Consider the following 18,035-nt stretch of genomic DNA (forward strand, 5'->3'; position numbering starts at 1 on the left):
AATAGAGACACAGACATAGAGAACGGACTTACGGACACAGCAGGGGAAGGAGAGAGTGGAACAAACTGAGAAAGCAGCATTGAAACATATATATTATCACATGCAAAATAGATAGCTAGTGGGAAGTGGCTGGATAACACAGGGAGATCAACCTGGTAATCTGTGAAAATCTAGAGGGTTGGGATGAGTTGGAGGGTGACAGGGAGATTCAAGAGGAAGGGGACACAGGTATATTTATGGCTGATTTGCATGGTTTTATGGCAGAAACCAATACAACATTGTAAAGCAATTATTCTCTAATAATAATAAAAACATAGTCAGGTAAGTTAATTTTACCTTAATAGTGTGTTTTCTTTCCATGTAAAAATGCTAAATGAATATAGTAATTATGGTGATCAGTTAACTCTTAACTCATAGTTACACTAAGTGCGATTTAGGCATTTCATATATACACACTACTTTAATCTTCACAATAATAGTAAGGGGTAGACATCCTGGAATGTGAAGTCAAGTGGGCCTTAGAAAGCATCAATATGAACAAAGCTAGTGGAGGTGATGGAATTCCAGTTGAGCTCTTTCAAATCCTGAAAGATGATGCTGTGAAAGTGCTGCACTCAATATGCCAGCAAATTTGGAAAACTCAGCAGTGGCCACAGGACTGGAAAAGGTCAGTTTTCATTCCAATCCCAAAGAAAGGCAAGGCCAAAGAATGCTCAAACTACTGCACAATTGCACTCATCTCACATGCTAGAAAAGTAATGCTCAAAATTCTCCAAGCCAGGCTTCAGTAATATGTGAACTGTGAACTTCCAGATGTTTAAGCTGGATTTAGAAAAGGAAGAGGAGCCAGAGATCAAATTGCCAGCCTCTGCTGGATCATGGAAAAAGCAAGAGAGTTCCAGAAAAACATCTATTTCTGCTTTATTGACTATGCCAAAGCCTTTGACGGTGTGGATCACAATAAACTGTGGAAAATTCTCAAAGAGATGGGAATACCAGACCACCTGACCTGCCTCTTGAGAAACCTATATGCAGATCAGGAAGCAACAGTTAGAACTGGACATGGAACTACAGACTTCCAAATAGGAAAAGGAGTACGTCAAGGCTGCATATTGTCACCCTGCTTATTTAACTTATATGCAGAGTACATCATGAGAAATGCTGGGCTGGAAGAAGCACAAGCTGGAATCAAAATTGCTGGGAGAAATATCAATAACCTCAGATATGCAGATGACACCACCCTTATGGCAGAAAGTGAAGAGGAACTCAAAAGCCTCTTGATGAAAGTGAAAGAGGAGAGTGAAAAAGTTGGCTTAAAGCTCAACATTCAGAAAACTAAGATCATGGCATCTGGTCCCATCACTTCATGGGAAACAAATAGGGAAACAGTGGAAACAGTATCAGACTTTATTTTTCTGGGCTCCCAAATCACTGCAGATGGTGACTGCAGCCATGAAATTAAAAGACACTTACTCCTTGGAAGGAAAGTTATGACCAACCTAGATAGCATATTCAAAAGCAGAGGCATTACTTTGCCAACAAAGGTCTGTCTAGTCAAGGCTATGGTTTTCCCTGTGGTCATGTATGGATGTGAGAGTTGGACTGTGAAGGAAGCTGAGCACCAAAGAATTGATGCTTTTGAACTGTGGTGTTGGAGAAGACTCTCAGGAGTCCCTTGGACTGCAAGGAGATCCAACCAGTCCATCCTAAAGGAGACTAGTCCTGGGTGTTCATTGGAAGGACTTATGCTGAAGCTGAAACTCCAATACTTTGGCCACTTCATGTGAAGAGCTGACTCATTGGAAAAGACCCTGATGCTGGGAGGGAGTCGGGGCAGGAAGAGACGGGAACGACGGAGGATGAGATAGCTGAATGGCATCACCGACTCGATGCACATGAGTGTGGGTGAACTTCGGGAGCTGGTGATGGACAGGGAGGCTTGGCGTGCTGTGATTCATGGGGTAGGAAAGAGTTGGACATGACTGAGCGACTCAGCTGAACTGAGGTACTCTAACATTATTATTTTTAGAATGAGAATTTTATTTTATTTTGTTCAACTTAAAAGAACAGTAAGAAGGGGCAAAGGCCAGATTTCTTTCACTCAAGAAACAACACTGTCAACCTAAGACCCAGAAGCACAGCAGGGTTGGATTTCTAGGCAAAGAAGAAATTCCCATAAATGGACTATATCTTATTACCTCTGAGTCTCTGGCAAATATTCTGCCACATGGTAAATCTGATTTCCAAAATTTCAATTCTCCTGAAGTCAAAATATCATATGCTATTGGTCATCATAATTTTATTTGTATGAGTGAGGGACAAAATAACACTTAAGCATATATAAATCCAAATAGCTGAACAAGAAAACTTAAAATTTTAGAATCATTTATGGTTCAGATGGTAAAGAATCAGCCTGCAATGCAGGAGATGCAAGTTTAATCCCTGGGTCAGGAAAATCCCCTGGAAAATGGAATGGCTATCCACTCTAGTATTCTTACCTGGAAAATCCCATGGACAGAGGAGCCTGATGGGGTGCAATCCATAGGGCTGCAGAGTCGGACAGAGTGACTAACACTAATATGCATATTTTAAAAACTTCCTGAAGGCTGATATGAGACCATTTTACATTTCTGGTTTTGTTTTAAATCTGAAAAACTTAGGAGTTAAATGCCTTCTGCTATTATATTCTAAAAATTTCAATTTTAACTCTTGATACATATGCCAAGTTTTTAAAATAAAATGCCTATACACTTCATGCATCTATGTATGCATTCTCTTTTCCTTCATTTAAGTTCGCTTTATTTTTAAAAATATCATGAGGAATCCTAGTATTTGAATTGAAAAGTGTATATTACTTTCTCTTCTGTGAGGCTTTTTTATTACTCCTCATGAGTCAAGGGAAAAGTCTTTTGTTATTGCCTTTACAAATCAAGAGTATAAAACAAACGCTTAATTGAGCAGATTGATGATTAGATGGAGAAAAATGATGAAAGGAAAGATGCCAGCACAAACAGAATATGGCCATTCATTTTTTCCTCTAAATGAATCAACTACTGCTATGAATGGGGACCTAATACTAATTCTGGCAGCAAACCACCCAGAGCCTCAACCCTCTGCGGAGCCCTATGTCTGTGTGTGGACAGCTTTTTCTCATTTCTCTTGCTAGAATACACCAAGTAGCTCTCTTTCCCTGTTGGCACAGTTACATAACTCTTAAATGAAGGATTATAAACATAGTGGAATACAGGAGACTTTCTCCCACTCTGAACTCTAAATATTCATTCAAAGATGAAAATGCTGTCTCTTAAAGAAACAACACAACTAAACTATAATATGCAGTGTCAGGAGAAATAGCCCTGGCTGTTCCCAGACCTAATTTCTTGGCAATAGTTGGATTAAAAAATTTTTTTAAATAAAAAAGGAAAAAATCTTCAATCCATCTATTCTACTGATATGGACCTGTTTCCATCCTTACCGTTACATATGCCTAGACTAGCTCAGTCTTTTGTGTTTAATTGTCTACAACCAAAAGTAACAGAGGTTGTTAAATAAGACATTTGCTGTTTTGAGCAGATATTGCTGAGGTTTTAATTAGCAGCTAATCAGCAGCACAAAACCTCTCAGACACTAAAATGGCAGAAACAAACCCTTCTGAAGTTTTCTAAATCCTTCTTATTGTCATAACAAGATTCCTCCAGTCAAGTACTGGGGGATAAAAAGTAGCACACCATTACTTGTTAAAGACACCCAAGTGAGTCAAAAACCTTGGCTGGCAGTTTACCTGGGCCCAACTACAAATACTCTGTAATAGAAGTGCCACATTTAATTAGCCCTGAAGCAGGGAACAAAGCTCTTTCATTTTAGAAAGTTGGCAAATGGAATTTGGGGGAAAAAAAAAAGCAAACCTCTTACCTTTGGTGGCAATTCGTACACATTGGGTTTTAGTTTCCTGACGGAATAAAAAAAAAGTCAGTTATAAAAAAATGAAAATAGTCAGTTATAGGTAATGTTTCCTATTTCATAAACTACAACTAGTATGAAGATTAATCTGGGGTTATAAATTAGGTTTCCAAGGAATAGAATCACAGCATTAAAGACACTATTTTTTAGATGTTTTCACAGAGATTTCTAAAAAATGTAAAATAACTTTAAAAAACTAGTATTTTCTAAAGACTTAGGTATCTCTGTTTACCTTGTAATGAAACAGGATATCTTGCTAGGACAAACAATCCAGCATTCTATTTGAATTTATTGTACTTTTTGACTGATCATAAAGAAAAATATGTTTGCAAAGCTAATACAAATCAGACCCAAATATAAATTTCTTGTTCATTTCATACCTGTAGATTCAGACCAAAGCTGAATACTAGACAGTTTTGCTTTGATTCTAGCATGACTAAGGAGCTAAATGATGAAAGTCATAAAATTGCATCACAGTTGCAGTATATTTCATCTGCTCTTTTTTCTTTTCTAATTTAGGTGCTAGGGATTAAATATTTCTTGGTGGGATTATTTTTCTTCCTCTTGCTAGACAGATGAGATCAGGAAGTTGAAGGAGAAATGGGAAAGGACAAGACATTTCAGAATTTAAAAAATCTTTTCTCTTCCTTTTGTTTTTAAATGTTGTGGACTGGTAGTAGGAGGGTGAAACACACTTCGAGGTCTGCAGTTTGCTCCTCCAAAATTTAGTTCATTCAGTTTATATCTTTGAATATATATCCTTGAATCCAAGAGGTTGGATGGGATGTTAAAGGCGGTGAACAGAACAGAGGCTATTTGTTTTCAAGATGTGTATGTAACTCCATCTTGGGTAGTTTTATAGACAGATAAACCAAGACTTTATATACTTTCCTCTTAAGCATTTGTTATTTTTAAATTAAAGTAAAGCATTGAGGGAAAAATTAGTAATTAAAAATGAAAATCTGCACTTTTATTATTTAACTTTGACCTAAAGCCTTCACAGTACACTCCAAGAGACTATTTCACAGTACCATAAAGGCTCAAAGGAATTTTGATTTCTTAAAAGCAATTGCTGTTAACTCCATCAGGATTACCGGTCTCTGTTGGTAGAAGCCATGTCAATTTTAATACTTTTTTCCCAAGATAATTGTGAAACATACTATTGCTATTCTGTACTTTGGTTAAACCACATGTAGATATATTAACAATTAGAAGAGAAAATTCATATCAAAGCTTTTAAAGAGTGCCAGAGAAAATTCTTTATAAGTAACAGACATTATTAACACTTTTCTCATACCACAGACCAAGTTACAAAAGTTAATTTGGAATCTCTCACCTCTCTAAAGATGAATACCCAAACACAGAACTATGCTACTTTATACCCAGAATGGAATAAAACTTCTGTGGTTGTCTCTTATTTGAGCAGCCCCATCATGGCAGCGGTACGGAATGATGTGTGGGTAGAAAGTAGGCAGCTGACTCCTACTTACATAAAAATAAACTAGAAGATGAGAAGAGCATTTTTAATCATGAGCAGCCTCTGGCTTTGAAGTACATCTTAGAAGATTCTGGGACATTTTCCTTTCCTTATACTGTAATCCAACCATACAAATAAGCACAAAGATTAAGTTTTCATTCAAAAGCACCCAGTCAATACCCTAAGTTCTCACGATCCCTTACAGAAATGCAAATAGATTACTATGTCGTGCAATGAAATGATTCCAGGATATAATAGGACTGCTGCAATTGGATATTCCACATCATCTCCCAGGTACCCGTCTCAGGGACTCAATTCCTCAAACCCAGCAATTTCCTATATAGCTACAAAGTACATAATATTGTCATTCTTCTATTGAATTTTAAGTTGTAGAAGGTTTCCATTCTCAATTTTTTTTCTATACCTCCCTGCAAAAAATAAATAAATAAAATATGCTTTAGGAAAGAAAATCTTTCAGGAGAACAGCATGAGACATGAAAGCCCAGGTTATTTCCCTACATATGGAACCGCTGGTAGTTTCTAACTTTCTGTTGTTTTTCCCTCTTCAATATTCATTTGGGAGCCGTGGCAGTGTTCAAAAACAACTGTGTCCAAAATGGGAAAAGGAGGGGCCGCCAGGGAACAGAAAACAGACTTTTCTAACCGCACAGCATCCCGCCATCGCCAGGCTGCCTTCTGTTTAGGTTCTGTCAGATCTACCACAGGCGCCCTATTACTTTGTAATCAGAGGATTGTTACCAGTTATTTACTATTTGGCTTGTACCCCCTGAAAACTTTATAAGGGTTTATTAGCCTGCTGTGGAACAAGCATTCTGTTTATCCTGTAGTAAATTTAATCTCCTGAAGTGTGCCACTATTGAGCAAAAAAGACAGAACAATGCCCTATGTTTACAGGGGCTGGAGGCCTGGCAATAGTACACCCATCTTCTCAAATCATTTTACTCACAATTGCTCTTGTGGGCTTTCCTGAAGAGGGCTCAAAGAGAAGCAGTTACTAGGAAACAGGAATCCTGTGCAATATAACTGGCATGGAGCCCCACCCCTACAGTAGGCCCCAAACCGTGCATGCTGCTAGGAACAGAAACAACACCCCCTACACACTGAATTTTTTTTTTCTTCCCCTGACAAATGTTACTGAGTATTTATAACATTTGACTGTGGCTAATCCTCAGGGCAGTGAAAAAGCAAAATCTTGGAGGACGCTCACCTTCTCCACACTACTCATGGCTTGGAAATAGATGTTGTATCCTTTGCGTGGAGCCAAAGGGGGGTTCCAAAAGCCCTGATAGGTTCTGTTATCACCCACTGTGAATGGGGCAGGTTCCGGAAGATTCCCTGGGGGCAGTTCGGCAGCAAAGTAGTATGGTGCACCCCCACTCATGGCGTTCTGGTACGTGACAGGAACCTGGTAGCATTCCATGGCTCCGGTTTCTCTCTTGGTTCGGTGGGGATGCAGTTCCTCCACAACAATCTGATAGGCACTTTTTGGAAAAAGAAAAGGAAAAACAAAGCACACAATTAGAGATTCTAGATACTGAGCTTTCTCAAAAAAAGGAATGGGGTGTTTAATATCAACATGCAATGTTTCAGTCTTTAAAGTCAGTCTTAACCTCCTGTATTCTGATTTTCAAGCTCTTTTGCAGTAAAATAGCATTTCACATGGATTCTGCTTCCCCCAACCCCAATATAATCACTAAGGACCTGAAAAAAAAGAAAAGAAAAATCACCATAGAACTCTGCACATTTTTAAATGTTGAGAGATGAGATCCCTTAATAAGGAACCTGACATTAACCAGAGACATATCATACATTAAGTTTTTTGTCTGATATTTTAAAATGTTTAAAGTTAACATTTTCCTTTGAAATCATAGTGTGGAAGGCCTCGCTCCAAGGCTCAACAGAGTGACTGCCTCAGGGCGGGGCTTGAAGCACAGCTTGTGGTTGTCATCACGCTAGAGACAGGATGTGCTGACAGGCTTCTCCACCTCTTGACCTTGCCATGGCATCAACACTGGCTCAGAGCTATGCAGATCTAAAGCACAAGTGACATGCTGCAATACGGGCACAGATGGACAGAAATCTGTCCTCGCCACTGAAATAGACTGCCTCCTTCTTCTAGAGTTGTTAATAATAAAATGTTACAAATTGTAGAAACAGATGGTATTTGGCCTATTAAAGCTCAAACCTAAAGCTTCTAATACCTTTCTTAAAAGTCTTAAAACTTTTCTCTAATAGCTAGTCTTTTACAGAGGAAAGGAGAGAAAATAATTGAACTTTAAAGTAAATATCTATCTCACCACTAATTAAAATTTTAATTCTATTTCTGAAACTGGTATATTAATAATTTTCTCTGTAGGACATTCTTTAGGAAAATATACATTTTTTAGGTAATGTATAAAATTTGAAGGTAATGTACATCTGAGAAAATGGACATTATTAATATATTGTTGTTTTATTGTATATTACATATATATATAATAAATTTGTAAAAAATATGTAATTTAAATTCCTGACAATTATGAGAGAAAGTACTATGGTCACATATAAATTAAAAATAAATCAGCTGTGTGTAGGGCTGTATGTTTGAATCTTGAGTTTCCAGGCAAATTAGATCATTCTATATAGAGAAAATAGTTGCTATTCAATGAATCGCCAGCAGTAATAGAACATTTTCTTTAATGAACTTCCAAAAAATAAAGGAGAGAGAAAGAGAGAGATAAAAGTTGCATCTAAGACAATAAACATTAAATTCTATGCTAGTTTAGAATCGAGTATAAAAGTTTAACTTAATACATACTCCGTCATACTTACAAACAGGAAAGTTGCACAGATTAAGAGAAAGGAGATTTGTATATTAAAGATTTTCTTTTCCCCTAATTATTTAAGTTCCCATTTTCCATTAAAACTGTGCTAAGAAATAGGCAGGTTGGTATCAATCTCCTTTCCTTTAGAAATAGGACAGAAATTGTACTAATGTCAGAAATTGAGATTTGAGAAAGTAACTAAGGCAGAATTCTATGTTATTTGAAATTATTTCCGTATACCTCTGCCAAGTTGGGTCTCTAAGCTCCAAGGAATGCTATTGACAAGATACATGCTCTCTGAGGGGTATGTGGAGCAGGCACTTGTCAATTTTAAAATACAGGGAAACATAAGCATAGCCCTTGGAGAGCGAGAGAGAGAAGATCATAGCTGACATATGTTATGTTAAGCAAGCCTAGTCTTTTCTTTTTCTGCTTATTTTCAATTTAGAATCCATATTTGTATGTTATACATCTGTATATCCTATGGATACATTCATATATATGGATAAACTTGCATATGCACACTACTCGAATAAATCTAACCTTATATTCTTGTCCTAATGGACAATATTGATAATTACCCAACCTTGTTAATCTTTAACTTAATCTTTAAAAATAAATTCCTTGTTAATTAGCCCACATCTCTAGAAAAATCCAGAACATCTAGTGAACATTCAGTCTTAACTAATTCTATTAAACTGACACAGGTTGTACAATCCAAATTAAAGAACTTCACAAACGACAGCTTGTCTCTTCAGATCTATTAAGAACAAAAGCAAACTGCTGATGTTGGAGAGGAATAAGAGAAGACAAGTCTGCTCTTTGGGAAAGATCTCATTGAACTTGAGATGGATCTCCAAACTAAAATTATAAAGTTCATTTTTAAAATAAATTTTCTTATCTTCCTTGTTCAATTTGTCTGAGTAGGCTGTTCTTTAACCATATACTCCTCATTTTTCTAAAGTTGTTTTTTCCCTGATACTTATTTATCACTACAAATTAATTAAAGGGCAGAAAGTAAGAAATAAGAAATCAAATTAAAAGTTATTTGACTGATTACATGAAATTGGCCTATGCTCTTTCATTCTTGTGGTGTCTAATTACCTAATGGTACTTAAGTCTAGCTAGATCTAAATATTACTTAGTTTAGTACTCTGGCAATTTTAAATATTCCAAAGCCACATGAATAATTTTATTCACTCTTCCTATATTTCATATTTCCCCATTCTTCTTAATTACATTTTAAAAATATTTCTATAATTAGGTTAAAATCAATATACTGACATCATGAATCTTTACTCAACACTCAAAATATGATTTCTTTAGGTAAAAAACTAAGGATGATTTCATTATACTATACTTTGATTAAACATCGGTATGGCATCATTTTTAGTTTTTTAGGAGGCTAAATAATGACTTCTTTCATACAAGTTCCCTTCAGCTGTAAGACTTTATAGGGATTTTTGCCATTAACTCAAAGCAATTATATGATAGACATGGTAGATATTCTTCCTGATTTAACGCTTAAAAATGTTGGATATGAACGCAAAGTTACCTTTGCCTTCCATGGATTTTTTTTTTAACCCATTAGTAAGTAAACCCTCCGTGATTCTGATTTAAGTTTTAGCTTGTATGATTTCTGGGTGATACCAAGTCACAAAGTATACAGTGTATACTTCCTCATTTTTTAATTGAAAATGTCTCCTTAAAGCTTTAGGAGAAATTCCCTAGCTCCAATGTTTTACAATTCCTCTAACCAACAAACCTCCCAGATCTCATAGCCACCATCATTCCTATTGACTGCCCCAGTGCCAACATTCTGATAATCCACAGAGAAAAGACTTTTTTTTTTTTTTTTAGAGTAAAGGCTTAATTACCATATTTTAAAATTAATTTTTATTGGAGTATAGTTGCTTTACATAATTATCGTTTTGATGTCCGTTACATTTCCTGCTCCGCATCTCTTCACTTCTTAACCGTGCAAAGCAGGTCTCTCATGACTTTCCTATTTCTGTAAGAGGAACTACTAGTTTAAGAATCAACAAAGCTCAAAATGTTGGCGTTAATGTTAACAAATTTTATTTTAAATCATGTTCTAGCTCCTTTGCAATATACGATTTCTTCTCATCTCAATTGCTTCCATCTTTAGGGAAGTATTGATAACTTTATGATCATGTTACTGGCCTAGTTTCCTTGCCTTCCTTTATCCATCATGTAATCTAGGCACCCACCTATCTAGCCACCGATTCAGTCAGTTATTTTTTGAATATTCTCTATATACCATGAGCATCCATGGAGAAGGCAAAAGAGAATTATTTTCAATACTGCTGATATTTTGCTCAAACACCACTTTGAACATTAACTACACTACTCTAACATTCCATTTTGTCAAAATTATGTGATGCTCTCCCACTGTCAAAATCTGTACTCATTATACTGGGGTTAATACCTTACCACATTCTTCTATCTCCATCTTGCTCTCACTACCTTCAAATAAACATTATCCAATTCAAACTTGTGTCACCATTGTTACCTAAACATTTGCGAAATAATCATTAAGTTAAAACAACATCTATTTGATTCTACTTGGACCATAAGACCTGTGTACTCATAAAATGGGGGAAAAGTGCTATGTCCATCTTTGCTTAAATTTCAAAGCATTTTTATCTGGAATTCAAATAAGTTTTCTTGTGTGACACTGGTGGGAAAATTCAGGTGCAATTATTTAATCTCTTTAAAATTCTGGGATGAAATGAAATATTCTGCAGATGAACGAAGAGGGTAGTCATAATGTTTCAACTTGTGTATAAGTGACCAATTGACCCAGGGAGTAACTCTAATATACAAGGTTTGAACTCCAGCTAAACCCAGTTCTGTATTTTGATCTGTATTCCTGTTAAGCTATCTTGAGTGCTAAGCCACTTCAGTTCTGTCTGACTCTTTGTGACCCCATGGACTGTAGCCTGCCAGGCTCCTCTGTCCATGACTCTCCAGGCAAGGATACTGCAGTGGGTTGCCATGCCCTCCTCCAGAGGATCTTCCTGACCCAGGGATCAAATCCACATCTCTTATGCCTCCTGCACTGGCAGGTGGGATTTTTACCACTGGCACCACCTGGGAAGCCCATTAAGCTATCACTGAGCATCAGATAATTTCTTTTTCTAATATAATTGTGGGGAAAATGATGGTTTTGATGGCATTTCATGACTATGTCCTAATTATCTAACTTAAAATATATGGTACTTAATATTCTAAAATGCAAGAATAGGTTTTGCCTACAAAATAAACATTTAGTTATACCTTAGAATAGATAGTTTCTTGCCAGCTTAAAACTGGCTGAGCTTATATTTGGAAAAAGGTGTGATAAAACACATATTCATTTATTACATCTTACAACAAACTGAATTCACCACTGAGGAACTCTTCTCTTGTGCTTTTGCAACATTTCACTGCTATTTTCATTATTTGAAAACACAGCTACATTGGGTCAGTCTTTTAATAACTGGGACATTCTATGAATTCTAATTTATAATTATATCTACTCAGGTTAAAATCTGAATTCATTTCAGAAATATATAAAATGCTTTAGAAAAAAATAAATTATGCATTCTAGGGAAATGATTCCAAATGTTGGTAATATTAATTTTGAATCATAGTAATGATTGTCAAGTAATGACAGTTTTAAGGCTAGATCTCAAAAAGTTGGTGAGGAGATTCAAAGGACTAGTTAAGTCAAGCAGCAACTTTCAAGCTTTAGAATGATTGTGCTTGTCGTTCATTTGTGTCCGAATTTTTGTGACCCAGTGGACTGTAGACCACCAGGCTCCTCTGTCCATGGGATTCTCTAGGCAAAAATACTGGAGTGGGTGGCCATTCTCTTCTCCAGGGGATTTTCCCAACCCAGTGATTGAACCTAGGTCTCCTGCATTGCAGGCAAATTCTTTACTGTCTCAGCCACCAGGGAAGCCCATTAGAATAATTATATATTCAAAAATTAATTTTGTCAAAGAATCACACTTGTTAGAACTGCACTATACAAATTTTACTTTAGTGTATGGACACAGTCTTAATGAATACTGAAGAATAAAGTGGTTGGTGATACTAAGTTCTGCATTATTTAGGACAAGACTTTTCACTGGGGTATACATTATTTCTTCACAAATATAATGCAAATATAATGGTAAGTAAATGCAAATAAAGTCAAAGAAAGACTTGTGACTTAGATACATATATTCAAAAATTCAACAAAGTCCGTGAACATCAACTATGAGCAAAAAGATTTACAAGGATGAAGACCCCTCTCATTGCAGACACAGATTGTCCATGACAAATCTGGGCAAAGGTCTGTGCTCTGTTGCGATTGTTTTATTTGGTTTACAATGCTTAGCACAGTGCCTTGCACATAATACATGGTCAATTAATATTTGTATAATAATTTCATTAAATTAATAAAGAGCTTAGGCTACATTATGTGGCACTATTGTGTAATAATAATAATATACTGTGTGTGCAACTTACATTAAGTAGAGCTGAGTTCACTCAAATATAACTCTAAAAAGGCAGCTCATTTAAACAACAGTAGTAGAACTGAACAAGTATAAAGTAAATTTTATCACAGGTAGAAGATGTGAATAACTCTGATTACTTGTCAATAGTTAAAGATGTTGAATGCAGACATTTTCTCTTTCTTCTTTGGATCAGAAATCAGAGTTCCTCACAGATCACTCATTCATGAAGAATATTATAGACTTTGCATTTTCAAGTATCCAGTGCCTCTATTACAAATGTATCCGATCATCTCTTTTTTCTCTGCTGTGGTATTACTGTGACTTTTAGCCAGACATGAGGTAAGGGTTTCCTTTATGGACTCAGGTTCCTTTATCAATATTTTCTTTTTTAATTAACAAACATATTTCTTCCTTTCCAGTGATACAGGATTATTTACATGGTTAATATGTGCCCATAAGGTCAAGTGTGTCATATAATGCACAAAGATTAATATTTTATGAATATGTAAACAACTTGAGATGACTCAATTATGATATACGTGCAATGGTTTCTGTGCCTTGATTTATTTCTCCAGAAAGGGATATAAACAAAAATACCCAACAAATCTACAAGTTTCAAATGGAAACCTACTAAAGTTTTGTACATTTATCTAATTACAAATACACAGGAATTAAAATCATTGAAATAATTTCACTCAATCCGTGAAACTAACATGGCTCATAATTTCTTCAAGATGAGGATAATATGTGGGAGGTTTTAATACTAGATAGTTAAGTTAAATGGCAAATTGAATTCTAATATTTACTATGAAATTTCCAATAAGCAACAATTTAGGAATTAAAAGGTTACATAAGCCACATTCATTTGAACTATTCTCCTTTTATTTCCTAACAGTTTCCTATTTTTCAATCATATTTATGAAAATATATTATTATTATGTAATCTATATTATTCGGAGAAGGCAATGGCACCCTACTCCAGTACTTTTGCCTGGAAAATCCCATGGATGGAGGAGCCTGGTAGGCTGCAGTCCATGGGGTCGCGAAGAGTCGGACAGGACTGAGCGACTTCACTTTCACTTTTCACTTTCATGCATTGGAGAAGGAAATGGCAACCCACTCCAGTGTTCTTGCCTGGAGAATCCCAGGGATGGGGGAGCCTGGTGGCTGCCGTCTATGGGGTCACACAGAGTCGGACACGACTGAAGTGACTTAGCATAGCATAGCATAGCAATCTATATTATTATTCAATCAATAATTTCACTCATGTGGAATTTATTCATAACAGATTTAATACAATGGACAGGGGTTATTTTCTCACTCTATTCTTGACAAATACCTTCAAAGTTCGTATACCACAGATACCAACAGAGGAAGGGAAACGAAATGGGGCTAGAGAAAGAAAAAATTCAAAGAACAATGCTCTTAAATCAAACAGTACAGAGAGGTGAATGGTTCAGTTCATGAATATCTCAAAATCCCCTTAGAATTTTACTCTTAAAAATCTCTTCATAGGTTTGACCAAAAAAACAAACAAACACAAACAAAACAAAAATAAAACTATTCTGATACGAGCTGTCAAATGAACTTCTCTTAAAGATGAACCACTATATTGGCTGCTGAATGGCTGTGAGAAAACATCTGTTCTCCTGGCTGTTTTCCCTCTGACTACGGTTTTCCCCTCTTACCTGATAGGTGCACCTTTCGCCTGTGCTGGCCTCAACAAGACTGTTATCGTGGTGGCAGTTTCATTGAGAGAGGCATCAATTCCTTCATAGTCAGGTAAAGTTGGAGCTGATAAATGATTAATGAGGGGGAAAGTTTCAATCAATAAACAAGAATATATCATAGTTCAAACTGAATAAATGATCCTGATCCAACCAGTCCATCCTAAAGGAAATAAGTCCTGAATTTTCATTGGAAGGACTGATGCTGAAGCTGAAGCTCCAATACTTTGGTCACCTGATGAGAAGAGCTGACTCATTTGAAAAGACCCTGATGCTGGGAAAGACTGAAGGTGGGAGGAGAAGGGGATGACAGAGGATGAGATAGTTGGATGGCATCGGTGATGGGCATGAGTTTGAGTAAACTCCAGGAGTTAGTCATGGACAGGGAGGCCTGGTGTGCTGCAGTCCATGGGGTCACAAAGTGTCGGACAGGTGACTGAGCGACTGAACTGAATGAAGGAAAAAATTAATTTAATGCTTAAAATTAAACTATACCTTAACAAATGCCACTGAATGTTAACTCTGAGAACCTAAAGCAGCAGAAGATAAGAAGACTCGTTAAATTTTAAATTATAATCTGCAACTTGTGACACACACTCCAAACATTTTATGAATATGTTTTAACTTCTAGGTTCCTGAGATCTTGAAACCAGCATTGATGGGATGGGAGGAAGGTGTTAATAGCATAGACTCTGGGGAGTTCCGGTTATGGAGTTGCACATGGAGATGTGGAGACAGAAATGGCAGGAAGTTAGGTAAAAGGCTGCCTGGGGAGGTGGTGCTGCTTCGACCTAAAGGTTGTGGAATGACCTAGCATTGATCTTGATCACTTTCACCACTGTGGTCACAATAGAGACATATCTAGAAAGTATGCTGAACGGAAATGAGCACTTTGGCTGTTAATTTCCAAGAATTAGTGCCCTCGTTGCCAGATTCTTAAAAAGAAGAAATCTAAATTTTTTCAAAATATTTGATAATTTTGGGGGGTAAGGAGGCTTCCTAATCCTGAACTGGGTGAATAACCTTAAATGGCTTTTGATCATTTCCATGCAGAAAGACGTTTAAGGGAGGATATGACCAGTGAAATATGTACATTACCAGAAAAACTATGAACAAATGGTATCTAATAAAAAGTTTAAAGTATTGCATTCACTCATTGAACATTTACTGAATACTTACTATGTGTTAAACTTTACAAGAATTGCTATAAATATAGAAGTAAATGAAGCATGGTTTTTGACATTTATAGAGTTAAAAGTAGGTATTCAGATTTATCAAGAGTGACAGTCTCATAAACACCAAAAAATTATAGAAGAATTTAGGTGACCAAAATAGGAGACAGTTAGACAGTGGTTCTCAGACTAGGGAGATCAGAAACTTCTGGAGAGCTCTTAAAATAAAAATGCAGAATGCTGTCCCATTTGTCTACCGTTTCTGATTCAGAAAGTCTGGGGAGGGACCTGATAATGTACATTTCTAGGACATTTTAATTTGAAGTTGATGCTGGGGGACCACACTCTTCTAAACTAGTGCTGGGAACCTGGAAGATAAAACAGAGAGGACTTCACTATTTAGGCAGTGCTTAAGCTGAATATTAAAAGAAGAGTAAAAGCTCATCAGAAAGAGAGAACATGGGAAAAATATACCAGAGATAAAAAAACAGAATATATGAAGATACCATTATGTGAAAGGACACGGACAATATAATAGTTTGCTGTGACTGGAACTTTGGATTTATGGATAGGAATGAAAGTGAAGTCGCTCAGTCGTGTCTGACTCTGCGATCCCGTGGACCGTAGCCCACCAGGCTCCTCTGTCCATGGGATTCTCCAGGCAAGAGTACTGGAGTGGGGTGCTATCGCCTTCTCCAGGGGATCTTCCCAACCCAGGGATTGAACCCGGGTCTCCTGCATTGCAGGCAGACGCTTTACCCTCTGAGCCACCAGGGAAGCCCATGGATAGGAGAAAAGGATGAAGAGGGCCATAAAATGAAGTGTCACAAATGCTAATCATGTAAAAATATCATAGTAGGCATAATACAGTAAATATTATATATTAGATTTTGAAAAAAATTAAGAAAGAAATAAATGTTGTACAGAGATCAATAGAAAAACAAAAAAAACACAGGAGCAAGGTAAGTCTAAGGCAACAGTGCTTCTTAGAAAGACATGTCAATGACAGCTTTAAGTACAATCCAGATGGAGAGGTGGAAATGGTGACATGAGAGAGAGGCAAGTCATCTGGGAGTTATTTAGGAAGCAGAATAAACAGACTAAATAGGTACAAATGTATATGAGTATTATATTACATATGTGTGTATATCACATGTGCACTATACATACACACACATATGCATAAATCATACTGAGAAGCATCATGCCTCCAATACCTCAATTTCACTCTAAATTGTTTTTAAATTGCTAAAGGATAGAATTACTAGACTCAAGGGATAAATTACTTTAAAAGTTCAAGTACACCTGGGAACCACACTAACCATAAATTTCATTAGCCTTAGCTTGATTATTATGTGTTCCCAAGATATAGTGATTGTAACCAAGTTTTAAAGTTCAAACCAAATATCCATGTACTGAATTGTTTTGCTCCGTAGAAATATAATAAAAATGAACATGGAAGAACAAAAAGAATTTATAAACTTTTGATTTCAATCATGACTAACTATATTAAAGATTCAAAAAATGACGTGAATTACACTCAGCGTATTTGTGATTCTTTAGGATATGCTATTACAAACCAATTGTGTTTGCACTTTATTCATTTCATACCTGAGATATTGGTGGTCACATTGATGGCTGTGGCTGGCCCAAAACCTTTGACAGTGCTGGCTCTTATGAAAAACTGGTAGGTGGTCCCAGGATGGAGATGCATGAAGACATGGTGTGTACTGTTCCATAAATTTGATACAGTCTGGGGAGGTCCAGCCACAGGAACTGCAGGATCAAATGATCTTATGCTGCTGTAACTGACCTGTTTTAAGAAATATTATTTCCTATTACATATCCAATACATATCATAATACATTCTAAAAAAAAAAAAACCCTTTAAACAAGATAGCACTCAAGGGCATCTGTGTGGAGTGAATCACATTTTTTTCCCCTTCTTTTCTTTCTCATTTTGATATGGTTATTTCACTGTTATTCTGTATCTATTATCTGTTTGTCTGTCCATCTCTATCTATTTATCTACAGATAAACCTAGAGTTATCTGACTGGATCAATATACATCTATTTTCTTCCATCAAAAGATAAATCAATATAATTAAATATGAATGTTGTTGTTCTTTTAGTCACTAAGTCATGTCTGACTCTTTTGTGACCCCATGGACTGAAGCCCATCAGGATCCTCTGTCCACAGGATTTCCCAAGCAAGAATATCAGAGTGGGTTGCTATTTCTTTCTCCAGGGGATCTTCCTGACCCAGGGATTGAACCCGTGTCTCCTGAATTGGCAGGCGGATTCTTTACCACTGAGCCACCAGGGAAGCCATAAATATGAATACATATTTATATAAAATCTTATGG

At 36.4% G+C, this 18,035-nt stretch overlaps 1 protein-coding gene across 16 annotated transcripts in view; it reads right to left on the reverse strand.

Annotated features, from left to right (window-relative positions):
• Window positions 1–18,035, reverse strand: part of PTPRK (protein tyrosine phosphatase, receptor type K) — a 612,580-nt gene that overhangs the window by 101,020 nt on the left and 493,525 nt on the right. For all 16 annotated transcript variants that reach the window (XM_027551493.1, XM_027551494.1, XM_027551492.1 and 13 more), the window contains exons 10-13: window positions 17,281–17,482; window positions 14,459–14,564; window positions 6,666–6,939; window positions 3,913–3,949 (exon numbers count right to left, since the gene is read on the reverse strand). In XM_027551493.1, coding sequence (XP_027407294.1) covers window positions 3,913–3,949; window positions 6,666–6,939; window positions 14,459–14,564; window positions 17,281–17,482 — 619 coding nt within the window. The remainder of the gene's footprint in view (window positions 1–3,912; window positions 3,950–6,665; window positions 6,940–14,458; window positions 14,565–17,280; window positions 17,483–18,035) is intronic.

This window comes from Bos indicus x Bos taurus, chromosome 9 (assembly GCF_003369695.1).
Source record: "Bos indicus x Bos taurus breed Angus x Brahman F1 hybrid chromosome 9, Bos_hybrid_MaternalHap_v2.0, whole genome shotgun sequence".
Taxonomy (NCBI): Eukaryota; Metazoa; Chordata; class Mammalia; order Artiodactyla; family Bovidae; genus Bos; species Bos indicus x Bos taurus.